General features: G+C 36.5%; 2 protein-coding genes across 5 annotated transcripts; both read right to left on the reverse strand.

The window, feature by feature from the left end:
- Positions 1-632: 632 nt before the first annotated feature.
- On the reverse strand, positions 633-2,142 carry LOC111436037 (histone H3.3). Of its 2 annotated transcripts, XM_023073715.1 has the most exons (6): positions 2,032-2,104; positions 1,756-1,808; positions 1,581-1,652; positions 1,405-1,481; positions 1,218-1,308; positions 633-1,116 (listed from the first exon to the last, which is right to left on the reverse strand). In XM_023073715.1, exons 3-6 carry the CDS (start codon positions 1,650-1,652, stop codon positions 946-948), a joined length of 411 nt encoding a protein of 136 aa, XP_022929483.1. In that variant the 5' UTR covers positions 1,756-1,808; positions 2,032-2,104; the 3' UTR covers positions 633-945. The 2 variants fall into 2 exon arrangements, with proteins under 2 accessions (XP_022929483.1, XP_022929484.1); XM_023073716.1 differs by lacking the exon at positions 1,756-1,808 and having other exon boundaries at positions 2,032-2,142.
- Positions 2,143-2,819: 677 nt separating this feature from the next.
- LOC111436036 (protein SCAI-like) lies at positions 2,820-8,694 on the reverse strand. Of its 3 annotated transcripts, none has more exons than XM_023073712.1 (10): positions 7,627-8,124; positions 6,673-6,879; positions 6,327-6,566; positions 5,240-5,306; positions 4,941-5,135; positions 4,715-4,806; positions 4,189-4,371; positions 3,969-4,105; positions 3,601-3,841; positions 2,820-2,987 (listed from the first exon to the last, which is right to left on the reverse strand). In XM_023073712.1, the coding sequence occupies exons 1-9, from the start codon at positions 8,122-8,124 to the stop codon at positions 3,661-3,663; spliced, it is 1,800 nt and encodes a 599-aa protein (XP_022929480.1). In that variant the 3' UTR covers positions 2,820-2,987; positions 3,601-3,660. The 3 variants fall into 3 exon arrangements, with proteins under 3 accessions (XP_022929480.1, XP_022929481.1, XP_022929482.1); XM_023073713.1 differs by lacking the exon at positions 2,820-2,987 and adding an exon at positions 8,344-8,694 and having other exon boundaries at positions 3,211-3,841; positions 7,627-8,210; XM_023073714.1 differs by lacking the exon at positions 2,820-2,987 and having other exon boundaries at positions 3,211-3,841; positions 7,627-8,694.
- Between the last annotated feature and the right edge of the window lie 4,858 nt (positions 8,695-13,552).

The following is a 13,552-nucleotide window of genomic DNA, read 5'->3' on the forward strand; positions in this document are numbered from 1 at the left end:
ATCAAACTAAACTCAGCTTTCACGAACCAAATTTATCACTAACAAATATTGTTTATTTTGGCTCGTTACATATCACCATTTGTAACAGCTCAAACCCACCATTATGTACTATAATTTACTATATGTCACCGTCAACCTCACAATTTTACAACGCCAAATTCCAGTACCATTTATAACAACTCAAACCCACCAATCAAAAATATTCTCCATTATAACACACTACATATCACTACCAGCCTCATTATAACACACTACATATCACTACCAGCCTCATAATAGTACATATCACTATCAACTTCATATAACAGACTCACTCGATACCATTTATAACACCCCAAATCCCTAACCGCACAATTTTACAGACATTTTAAAAGAAGTGAATCCCTAACCTAACAATTTTACAGACATTTTAAAAGAAGTGAATCCCTAACCTCACAATTTTACAGACATTTTAAAAGAAGTGAATTTCACATATGAAATGACGCGATCTCACAATCTAATAGTTCAGTTGTACTTGCTGCTACGGTGGGTAATTGATTACACACTAGATGAGATGAGAAAATTTCACAATGAACACGAATCAATGACATACAGAATTAAGCTAACAAATCTGAACTAAAAATTAGAAGTGATAGGTTATAATCCAACAAATATTAGCTTGGCTGCATACCCCAACAAAACACAATCAATGAAATACAGAATTAAGCTCCTCCATCCTATAAAAAGAAGAACAAGAAACACATCATCCACACCTAGACATTAACATGCATAAGGCAAAGCATTATGCCTTTTCACCATATTTCACTACAAGTTTTCTAGTATGGCTATCTACCAACGTTGCTAAAAACAAAAAATAAGAACCTTCCAGCATCCATCATCAATTGGGTCTTTGATCACCTCCTCCTTGCAGCCAATTCCATCCACCAAACAACAATACATCACCTTCTAAGCACGTTCGCCCCGGATTCTCCGAGCCAACTGGATATCCTTGGGCATTATGGTAACACGCTTGGCATGAATCGCACAGAGATTGGTGTCCTCGAACAACCCAACAAGGTATGCCTCTGCTGCCTCTTGCAAAGCCAGAACAGCGTGGCTCTGGAAACGCAGATCAGTCTGCACCCAAGCAATTAACAACCTTAATTTTCTATAACAAACCCAGCTAAATCACCACAATGAAGGAAATGAAACAAATAGCAATGCATAGAAGAACATACCTTAAAATCCTGGGCAATTTCACGGACCAACCTCTGGAAAGGCAACTTCCTAATCAAAAGCTCAGTACTCTTCTGATACTTACGAATTTCACTGCACGAGCCACAAGGAATGAATAAGTTAATTGCTTGATCGAAATGGCAATCCCCTAAAAGGAAAACCGAGGAAACAAAAACCATTTGTACTCACCGAAGAGCAACTGTACCAGGACGGTATCTGTGGGGTTTCTTCACCCCTCCTGTGGTTGGAGCGGACTTACGAGCAGCCTACATACAAGAATTCATGCAAAACGTAAACAAATAGGGAACTAAGAAATATCACAATAAATTCATCAACAAATCCTCATGCAAGAAGCTAGAACAAACCTTAGTGGCAAGCTGCTTCCTGGGAGCCTTTCCTCCAGTAGATTTACGAGCGGTTTGCTTGGTACGGGCCATCTGCACAGAAAGAAATCCCAATTCCGAATTTCATTCAACTCTGATAGCCAATTTCATTTAGTAACAACTATCAAATTCACTTGTGAACAAATAACACGAATACCTAATGATATCAACTATCAGGAAAGAGTTGTAAACGCTTGCGAATCATGCAACCTAGGAAAATCCGAAAAGTTCTAACAACTCAAAACCTAAATCTAGATACACAATCGAAAGCGGAGAACAACGAAGAATGAGACGAATTATCGACGAAAACAGAAAGATCGAATACTCGAAAGAAGAGAATTCAAAAACAATCCAAAACTCTAATCCTATTACCTAGTAAGGAAATCAGAAAAACCAGAAGAAAATAGAAAGAACAAAAGAATTTAAGACCGACCTGATTTCGCTTCTTCGGGTTTTTTCTTCTCTCTCGGGCAGATCCCTTTCTCCCTCTAAGAAGCCAAAAGTTCAAACGATCATGTAGTTGTGGCGTATATATAGCGTCGTATATGAAGAAAGAATCTGAGGATCGGACGGTTAGGAGAGCATATCCGTGTGTTTTTTTAGGTGTGCGAATCTAACGGCAAATGAGGACTTAAGTTGTGTTTTCTCGAGTACAATGAACGGTCGCGATGTGATAATGGAAGGCTAGACGAGGATCGTGAGGATACAATTCTCGTTTCCTATTGGTTGAAATTGCGATAAATCTGAGGCATTTTTTTTTAATTAGAGAATCAAACCGTGAATTGATTACCCTTTTTCAGGGCTATTTAGATTTTGAATTTGTCGATATAGGCAATTTATTTTTTCTTTTTCTTTTATTTTTTTATTTTTCGATTGGAGGATAATAAATGGACCTATTAATTCGCGCCACGTAGGACTTATCCAGTTTTTTGGTGGCTGGAGTTGCAATATTTTTCTCTGAGCCATTTTATTTTTTTCCTTCAAAATTTTAAAAGTTTTATTCCAATTCATAAAATTTATATAAATTTTTATTTTAGTGATGCCCTTCAATCACCATATCTATATCTCTGTCTGTCTCGCAAAGAGCCATTTGCATAAGAAGAATAACGTCAATAGTTACAAGTAAAGAAGTAGGGGGTCAATGAGATATTCGTAGATCAAGTGCCAGATTGTGCACGACGCTCGTCCTTATGAAGGATGATATTGCTGTGAGAGAAACAGCCATAATTGAGTGGAAGAGAGCCCACAAGAATGGGTTGCCCACCTCCAAAGAGTGCTCCAAGAGAACAATATTTGAGTGGAAGAGTCCTCCAAAGTGTGCACAACGCACGTCCTTATGGGGGACGATATTGCTGCGAGAGAAACAGCCATAATTGAGTGGAAGAGAGCCCGAAAGAATGGGTTGCTCACCTCTCAAGAGTGCTCCAAGAGAACAATATTTGAGTGGAAGAGTCCTTCAAAAGTGTACACAACGCACGTCCTTATGGGGGACGATATTGCTGCGAGAGAAACAGCCATAATTGAGTGGAAGGGAGCTCGCATGAATGGGTTGCTCACCTCGAGTGCTCCAAGAGTACAATATGTAACAAAAACTAGAGAAAAGAGGGATCAATATCTAAAATAATTTTGAAAAAATAGAGGAAAAAAAGAACCACAACATGAAACTCAAGATTTGTCACTTTTGTACAAGAGTGAGGAGTGTCATTTCTCTGCTTCAATTTACTTATTTTTTTCCTTCCTTTTTTTTTTTAACAGAGAAATGAAAAGGAATAAGCAAAAAGAACAGAAACCTACAATAAATTATCACACACTCAGCTAACTAAACAGTAAACCCACCTAGAAACTAAAGAAACCAACAGGCTGCCCATAAACATTAAAATGGAAGGCAACCACCATCACACTACCAGTGTTTCATAAGTTTAGCTTCAAAACGAACACCAATTCCAGATCCTACTGTAACTCTCAACAGATCAATGGTGTTATGTTTCGACTGTGAACTGACCTTGAGAAGGCAGACTTTGTACTCGATTCCGGACTGTCTTTCGCAATATCTAGATTGTGATTACGCTTCGTGGAAGTTAAATAAGTCAGCAACATTAAGATGATTTGCTAGACGACGAATTGCTGAGATGACGACTCCACAATTCGAAGAGATAGAGTCAGGAAGACAAGGCAGGCAAATAGGAAGGTCGTCGTCTTCTTTCGTATTGAAGAACGATAGCACCGATCGGCAGAATATAAATCTGCAGATTATGGAACAAAAGAAAGAGAGAATTCCACATGATTCAGGCTTCCATAAGAACAAACAAAAAAAAGCTTCTGTACGTATAACATTGCATAAGTAACACATGCAACTTGACCGGAAAATACCTGAGAATGAGACGGCGTAAAAAATGATCAGACAAAACTTGAGCCCAAACGATATTTAAGCTAGTTGATGTACAAAGAATTATTTCCCACTCGGAAAATGCGGAGGAGATGATGGTCTCAGCATCATTGTAAACATCCTAAAAATGGGAATAAGTTGTGAATCAAACGGAAGTCCCGAACGTGTTTAACGAGTAGGTTTTGACAATTATAATGAACTTACTATATCCAAATTGGCTGAGGACAGGCCAACCATTTCGCAAAATGCAGGCAGAGGGGCAGTCAAGAAAAATGTAAACTGACTTCCTGATTGAATTGTATCAACATTTAAGGGATTCTTGAATGCAGGCCTCAATGGTGAAAGAAGTATGGCGGCAGTCTCTCCTCTCTCTGCCCCATGTAGAGCCTGAAAATCAAATATTGATTCCAAGTGAGCAGTCGGATTGACTCGAGCGTTGCAACAAGACTGAGTATTGCATTTTATATGTAAGAAAATTCAATGAGATGAATTCTATGATGTCCCTGCAAGACTTGTGGTTTTGTCAAATAAAATTTCATAACATGCCAAAATGCATCATAGACAAATTGACAAATTGAAATGACTTCTTGAAGCATTGTGTCGATTCAGACCAGTGGAACAAAAAATGAGAAACATCCACCTATCAAGAGGAAATTTAATTTTAAATATAGCAGTGTGAAGCAAACCATTCATGACCTGGCAACATTTGTAAAAGTTCTGACAAACCTGCCTTGAATGCATGGCTGTTGTTACTGTCGACTATCAAGAAAACAGGTCTACGTGTAAAAGGTATTATATCACCAGGGTATAAAACGTTTGGACCTGAAAATTCAAAAAGAAAAAAATGATGTCCAAGTCATCAATGAAATTGGAAACAACAAAGAGCTGGAATGATGAAGCATCCACATTATTCAATAGCAAAGACCATTGCGAGAGAGAATGAGAGGACTCTGTACCTCCATTACCCCTATGCCCAAACCACAAATACTCATCATAAAGGTCACTCGATCCTGGCTTCTGACTCTTACAGGATTCGGGTAGAGCATTACAATTTTCTCGTGAATTTTGAGCGATGACTTTACTTTTCAAGGATTTTCTTGATTCCCCCCCATAGCTTGCTGTTTGATGGACACTGTTTTGACAGCATTTCCCTGCACAAATTATCGTTGATTGTCAATAAATAATAGTAAAATGGGAATGAAAAAGTCAAATCATTTTCACTTGAATCATTTGATGATTATAGAAGGAAACTAACCTGCTGCAGATAGATAAATCAGCATGATACTATCTGGAAGGAGCTCCTCACAAATTGTGGCCATGACCTGCTCATGAAACGAGATGCTCAATCGAAAGTTTTTATTATTTAAAAAAATAACAAAAAGAAAATGGCAGGTACAGCAACCACCCACTCCACCTGTCAATCATGATGGAGCAGGAATTTTCAGAATAAAAACCTAGTCCAGATTCAGAAATGGCCTATTGATAACTTAAAATGACTAATAATGTTATGATCTTGAATTAAAAGGTTTCTCTTGCAATTCTACAAAAGATAGGTCGTGATTATCATTTTTTTTTTTAATAATTCTACGAGTGTCTGCGCCAATTTGCATACACCTCAACTATTTTCATGGAACAACAGACTAACTCTACTATGTTTGTTGCATACACCTCAACTATTTTGCCAATTTGCATACACCTCAACTATTTTCATGGAACAACAGACTAACTCTACTATGTTTGATTATTAAGGTAACTCGTGGAATATCAAATCCTAATAGGTGGTCATGATGTTTTGAACATATTCCCACTAAGGTCATTATTATTTACAAGGTCCTAATTGACCACCAGGCAATTTCATGGTTGTTGGTAGTTTTTAACGTTTGTTAAAGGGGATTTTTAATTGTCAGCCAGAACAAGAGAAGAGGAAAGTAAGGCAGGTAAATATTTGGATACATAACTACGGGAGAAAGATCCCTTTCTAGATGCTATCAACCTTTGTATTCTCCTTTGGTTTAGTAGTGTATACATCAGTTCCTATCGGTATTAGATCACATGAGATGCTAGTCAAAGCTAATAAGTGCAAGTGGAAGCAATTCATAGCTTCAGGGAATTCTATAACGTGTGACAAGCTGTAAGGCATAACTTATAACCAATTCAGACGAGTGATAAGGCAACATCTGGAAATCAGAGCATATGGGGAAATAAAATGCCGAAATTGCTCAACTTAAAATTGAAAATCAACCACTCGCTAAACGAGGCAAAAAAGGCTAAGAATTGAATAAATTAGAAACTTTGCCATGCAACTGAAGCAGTAAGAATTTCATGAATAAGTTAAAACTTACAGCTATCAAATGCGTCACAGATGGTCGATAGAGGATAGCTTTCTTTGGATTTGGAGGTAAAGATGGATCAGTAATATCAGTAGATAAGTTAATATCAATTATTCCAGACGCCCCAGAATAATCAATGGCAGCTCCATTTTCATTGGGTTCAACTGGATGCTTTTGGTAGAAGAAACCAGGCTCCCATTCTAGACATTGCAGCATTCTATAAGTGTCCAAAGTAATTTCCGCAAATTTAACCTGAAAGTTATAGTACATGAAATCAGTAAAATTTATCAACATTCTTCTCATTCAAGATTAATTGCAATAGACGAAAAAAAAAAAACAAAAAAGATAATGAATCCACCTCATTTCTGTGGTAGCTAGTCAGAACGGCATCTCGGAATTTAAGAACCCTCTTGGCATGGAAACGTGCCACAAATGGAAGGGACGATGGATGGGAATCAAATGCAGTAGAGTAACGCAAAGGTCTGACATTCATCGAGGCGGTTGCTACATTCATGAAGCAGAAAATTTCTTGTACAACAAGCCTCCATTCCTTAAAGTCAGTGGCCTAGAAGCAATAGTTAAAATGCCTCAGTTATGCAACTCAAAAGCTGTTCCAAGTAAAATAAAAGAGAATGCTAATTATTGGACCGAGCTGGGGTGTTAAAACCATTCTCATTCTTCAAAGATTACACATGAAACTCTGTGAAGTATGAACGTAACCCATGTGAAAAAGTTCTCCAAAAGCACGAGATCCGGAAAAATCTTAAATGCAGCAAATCAACCATGATTCTAATAAGAAATCTCCCAAGTTTCGTATATTGCTTAGTTCAATTTCAAAGCCACCCACAAAGCAGCCAAAATAATTGAAGGTAAAAGAAAAGCTACCCCTCCAATGTTCGCATTTGTTGCGACCCTGGTTAAATTTCCCTTTTCCCTTTTGTTGTTTGATAAGAAAAATTGGAGTAAATTTGTTAATACAACCCTGTCAGATATAAATAATCCCAGAGACATAAAGGTGATAAATAGTGTAAGCATATCATAAATGTTCCTCTTCTATGTCGGGTTGGGCAGCTGAGAAGGAATGAAATGAAAGGGGAACAACTATAAATGTGCTCTTCAATTCAACGAAAAGACAAAAAGAAAAATTAAACTACTATTCAGAATTATGATAGTGAAAGAAAATAACCGAGCAATCTAAGTTATACAGGGTCTAGACAGCATTCAATCAGAAGCCAAACGAAGAAAAACTACGCTGGATCATGAACAGAAATGAAAACAATCAGTTATAATTATCGCGCAAATGAGAAATTACCCGGAAAGTGGCCTTGCTATCATCCACCAGAGCCTTCAATCGTTCCGCAAGAACCTGAACTGTGTCCGTACGATTCAAAAGCAACGAAACCATCAAAAACCTCGCGTAAAACCTCAGTTCCTTGAACCTTGCTCCCAGATCCTTCCTCGAATTCTTCGATCCCTCAAAATAGCTTCGATTAAGAATCGCTTCATAGAAGATATAGGCTTCAATCAAAAACCTGGCCTCACTGGTTCTCATATAATGCCCAAAGTAAAGCTGACCGATCCGGCTAGCGATCTCGCCAATTTCCCAGCGGTTGAGACCAGATTCAACAAGCTTAGCGCGGTATTCCTGCTGGTGCTTCCAGAGACGCATATAAGCCTTAAAAACCTTATGAAAGTAGTGGTTGCTGTCCATACGCCCGTAGGCCGGGACGTCTTGGACCCTAGCGAACTTCCGGTTAGCGCTCTCCACCAGAGCTCGGAAGGTCTTCGCTGCAGACTCGTTGTCGGTCATTACGGAGGTCTCAATTCCCAGACCGGCAGTCACAATCTCCGGCTCTCATCGAACAAAAAACAGAACAACCGAAACTGCAAAGTTAACTATCAAAGAAAAAAGAAGAAAGAGAGCTTCCTTCAGAGAAAGAAACAAAGTGTGCGCGCGCGCAAGTATATCTACGACCTTATACGATTCAGAGCAACAGAGAGAGAGAGAGAGAGAGAGAATTTGTTGGACCTTTTTGCTTGGGGACTCGTGAGGAGTTTGATTCTATTATGGCGTCATAAATCAAACCATTTCTTCTCTTTCATCCTTCTTCTTCCTCGTTCCTCCTCGAATCTTCCTTCGCTTTTAACTTCGTCGTATGAAACAGAATTTGGATTCGAAATCCGGCAAAAGTATGGTTGCAGAGGCGGTGGAGAGGGGCCGGAAATGGCAGGAATTTTGGCGGCTATGGCGGAGAAAGAAGAAGGACTCAGAAGTGTGGGAGCTTTGTTTTTTGCACTTGCCATTATATCATGTCATCTTAAATCGTGGCCGTTGATTCATGCCATGCAGATTTTGATCCAACGGTTACTTACTGAACCGGACTTTTGGGCCTACTATTTTCCACGTCACTATTATTTTTTTTGCTCTGAGTCAACACTTCATAGGCTCACAATTTTTTTCTCTTCTTTTCTTTTATTCCTTTTTTATTCCTCTCCTTTATAATAAATTCTAAACTTTAAAATTATAACATAAATCCCTAAAATAATTAATTTAAAAAATAAATATTTTTTTAATCTGCCTAATTTCTTCTGATTATTAAAAAATATTTTAAATCACAAATACAAATGGTATTGGAGTCAGACACTAAATTATATGCCAGCGACAGACTGTCTCTTGGAGGGGTAGACACGAGGCGGTGTGCCAATAAAGACATTATGTCTCGAAAGTGAATTTAGTGGGGCCCACATCAATTAGAGAGAGAAACGAGTGTCTGGTGACATAGTGAAAAATGCTTTTATTATAGTTTCAACCAAATATATGGAAATAGATTAATAGGTGAATTAATGTGATTAAAAGGACTTTGGATTCCTTGCAGGTGGCAGAGGTAGACATTCCTATAGTTATAGGGGAGGAATTAATGCTACCAAATAATTACAAACTTAGGACAATTTTAATATATTACCAACATTAATGTATGTCACCATTATTATGAAATACATTAGAGCTTGTATTATAATCCATACTATATGTTTCCAATAGCCATTAAAATCATATTCAATTTTATTAAATTAAAAAAAAAAGGGGTAATAAATTAATGAAACCAGGAAAATGGCTCTGGCATGGCATGGCATGCATGCAGGTAAGCGTCATAACGACGTCGTTTTCATGTTCTTTCAAATTATTATTATTATTATTATTATTATGGATCAATAGGTTAATTGTATGAGTGGGTGATTATGACCTGTTTGGTTGACAGCAAATTTTAAATCTGAATATTTGTTTTTCGAATATTTTTATTTATAAAATTAAAACACAACTGATTGGTCGGCAGATAATACAGAATGGTTTGGTAGTTGTTGACGAGAATCCAATAATTTAAATTAAAAAAATATGATAGGTTCACGTTGGACACTGCCACGTGGGAGCATTGACTTGGATGCCAAAAATAAAATAAATTATTTAAATTTTTCCAACACCTCCTAAAACTTAAAACATTTTAACTATATATCTTAATTTAATTAATTTAATTTATATTTAATAAAAAATATTCTTAAATTTTATATTTTATTTAAAAAAATACAATAATACCAACTTATAAAAAGTCTAAAAAATATCCGTAAATTAAATTTATGGCAACACTCACACATGGTTTTTGTGGCACAGGCTACGATTCCAAGAAATTCGAGAGTCTAGTCTATCCTGCTCAATCTTGTTTTGTTGACACACGAGGTTGTCTTCACATACTCAACAATATCGTCTCGCATGCCAGACTAGTAGTACACCGACTTTTGCAAGGCATGATGGTTTACATATGTCCAATCTAGTTGGAACCTCCGTTTAAAATATACTATGACGGGTCCTTCTTAAGCAACGACTCTTAAAGATGTGTCTGTTTGGCTAAATGGTTCATGAATATTTAATAGTTAAAAGGTCTAGAAAAGATAGAAAAATATTTAATCTAATAGAAAAATATTTTTTTTTAATTATTGCTTATTTATTTATTTATTTTTCACTAAAGCTAATTATTATCATTGGTTGACTTTTAATAAAGCCAAAAAGGAGTTTTTTTTTTTTTTTTTTTTTTTTTTTTTCACATCATGCATCCCCATTAAGATTCCACCAACAAAGTTAAAAAGAAAAAGTGCTCAAACTAATTTTTTTTTTAGCTCCACACATTAATGTTTGAATATTCGAGTTTAAGTCGGTAACGACTCAGATCCATCGCTAGCAGATATTGTCCTCTTTGAGCTTTCATTCGGGAGATTTCACACCCTTATAAATGGTGGTTTGTTCTCTTCGGGACCCAGCGTCCTCGCTGGCACTTTTTCCTTCCTCCAATAGATTTAGGACCGCCCCCAAAACCACCCTCTTTGGGGCCCAACGTCCTTACTGACACACCACCTCATGTCTACCCCCCCTCTTTGGGGCCCAACGTCCTTACTGACACACCACCTCATGTCTACCCCCTTCAGGGAAGAGCGAGAAGGCTAGCACATCATCCGGTGTCTGGCTCTGATACCATTTGTAATGGCCCAAATCCACCGCTAGCAGATATTGTTCTCTTTGGGCTTTCTCTTTCAGGCTTCCCCTCAAGACTTTAAAACGTGTCTGCTAGGAAAAGGTTTCCACATCCTTATAAATGGTGGTTTGTTCTCCTCCCTAACCAATGTGGGACATCACAATGCCGTTTTAGTTAAAATTATAATATCTTATACGTTTATATTGGTAATATTCAACTTAATAAAACAAAATAAAAATAAAAATTACTAAATGTAGAATTTCGAATATTCGAGAAATGTGTAGAAAGACGTGGAGTCCAAAAAAAATGATGAGAGAGCACGAGCAAAATACAAACTAATTCGATTTTCTTAGCTTCTCAGCTTATTATCATTTTGATCTAAATAACGTGTTACGTAAATATTTAAATAATAAAATTTTATCAGAAAAAACAACACTTGAGATACTTTATTAAATTTTTTTAAAAAAATTATGTAAAAGAAAAAAAAGAAGAAAAAAAAACATCACAACGTCCTAGCTTTTTGGTCTTTACATTTGAATATAATAAATAAATAAATAAATAAATGGTGGTTTGGGAATTTATGGAGTCCTTTCCCATCCACTTTATCAGGTGGGGGCTCCAATTTTGTAACCTTTGTGTGTGTGACATATTAAATCATCATCATAATTAAATTCATTCTCTCTTTCACATGCTTACCTCAATAATATTCCCCTCTATGTTTTTATGAACGTTTGAATTCTATTATGCTCATATAATTTCATCTTGTCTCGGGATGATTTTAAGAATATCGATCCTTTGATTGGTGGGTAAGATTCGAAAATCTAGAACGTTTGATTTTGAATGGTTTTTGTTGATTTTTGGCTCATTCGTTTGTCTCGAAGAGATCTACAAGTTTGTAAGAGAGTTTGAAATTTATCGAGTCTCGAAACGAACGATTGAAAATAAACAAAAACTTCAAGGGAAATCGCATGCACGATCGATTAGACGTTAGGGATGACTAGTCCAGGTGGACTCATACAATCTTGTTTGGTTGTACTGATCAATTCTATAATGACCCAAACCTAACTCTAGCAGATATTGTTCTCTTTGTAGTTTTCCTTTCGAGCTTCCTCTCAAGATTGTCCACCGCTAGCAGATATTGTTCTCTTTAGGGTTTTCCTTTCGAGTTTTCCCTAAAAAATTTTAAAACGTGTCTGCTAGCTCACAATCTATCTCCCTTCAGGGCCCAACATTCTCGCTGGCATTCGTTCCCTTCTCCAATCGATGTGGGACTCCCAATCCACCCCCTTCAGGGCCCAACATCCTTGTTGGCACACTGCCTTGTGTCCACCCCCTTCGAGGCTCAGCCTCCTCGCTGGCACATCACCTCGTGTTTAGGTCTGATACCATTTGTAACGACTCATGCTCACTGCTAGCATATATTGTCCTCTTTTATTATTATTATTATTATAAAAAAAACACTAATAATTCAACAACTCACATAGTCCAAAAATTCTTATCTATAGAATCCCATCAATATTTTAAGATTGTTGATGATTTGAAATCTTGACATTTTATTGGACAAATGAATTTCAATATTATTATTATTGGAGAAGAGACATGTTTGGTTTTCATGTTTTTTTTTTTGACATTATTGGATATATTTACTAAAATTTGTGTGGATATTAATAATATTTGACATTTGTTACCCTCCGACCCTACATTTAAAATCATTATAAATATTAATAATATTGAACATTTATAACTGATGTTAGTGATACAGCGTGAATTGTGAATGTTTGATATTTGAAGTTTACACGATTTTAATTATTAATGTAAAATATATTATGGATAAATATGATTTTTTAAATAATAATAAAAAAAGATAACTCGATAACCCAACCAAACTCGAAAGTAGAGAGTTGTACTGTAAACTTTATTTGGGTTGCTTGTGTCACTAATTTCATATTAGTTCAAAAGATTTTTCGTGTGTACATCTTTACAAAATTTGATAGACATATATGGAGTTCTACACGTGCTCCATCACTTGAGAAGAAAGAACAAATTAGTGTATGTAACCAAATGAAACTAACGATAAAAAAAATAATCTATGAGAGAAAGATCGTACCGTGAACTAATTAACTAACTAGCAATTTTGGTCAAAATCGTAAAATATGAACTTTCCCTTCTCTACCCTTGAAAGTCTCCGCAAATGAATCCTCATTTTTGTAAGAAACAACGCACAACGTTAAGACACTAAACGAGAGTATTGAGTTGCTATTAATACTTCTTTACATATTTTCTTCCTTGAAAATATCTACGAGTGTCGAGACAGCTACTCTCTCAAATATTTTGCTTCACTCTTTTAGTTGCTCGATTCTCACTGTAGTTGTTCAAAGTACGTTTCTTTGAATTCTACAAACCCTACATGAAGTCGCTAATTTTTTTTTATCTATGATATTTGGTCGAGCGTAAATGTCTTAATTAGTCTAAGCCACGATTAAACACGAGAATTTAAAGAATAATTTAATATAATTGGACTCATGGTAGTGGGCTTAGCTTGTTGGGCCATTGGATCATAGGCCCATGGCTTGGCTCTTTATTAAAATTATTAGCCTTAAAAGAAGGGAAGCGTGGCTACTGGCGACTGCACGCGCACGGACATCCGTCCCTGCCAAACCAACTTAACGTTTAAGTCGCACCTTACCTAATTAAAAATTATAAACTTAAAATATTATA

Source organism: Cucurbita moschata, unplaced genomic scaffold (genome assembly GCF_002738365.1).
Source record: "Cucurbita moschata cultivar Rifu unplaced genomic scaffold, Cmos_1.0 Cmo_Scf00051, whole genome shotgun sequence".
Classification (NCBI taxonomy): Eukaryota; Viridiplantae; Streptophyta; class Magnoliopsida; order Cucurbitales; family Cucurbitaceae; genus Cucurbita; species Cucurbita moschata.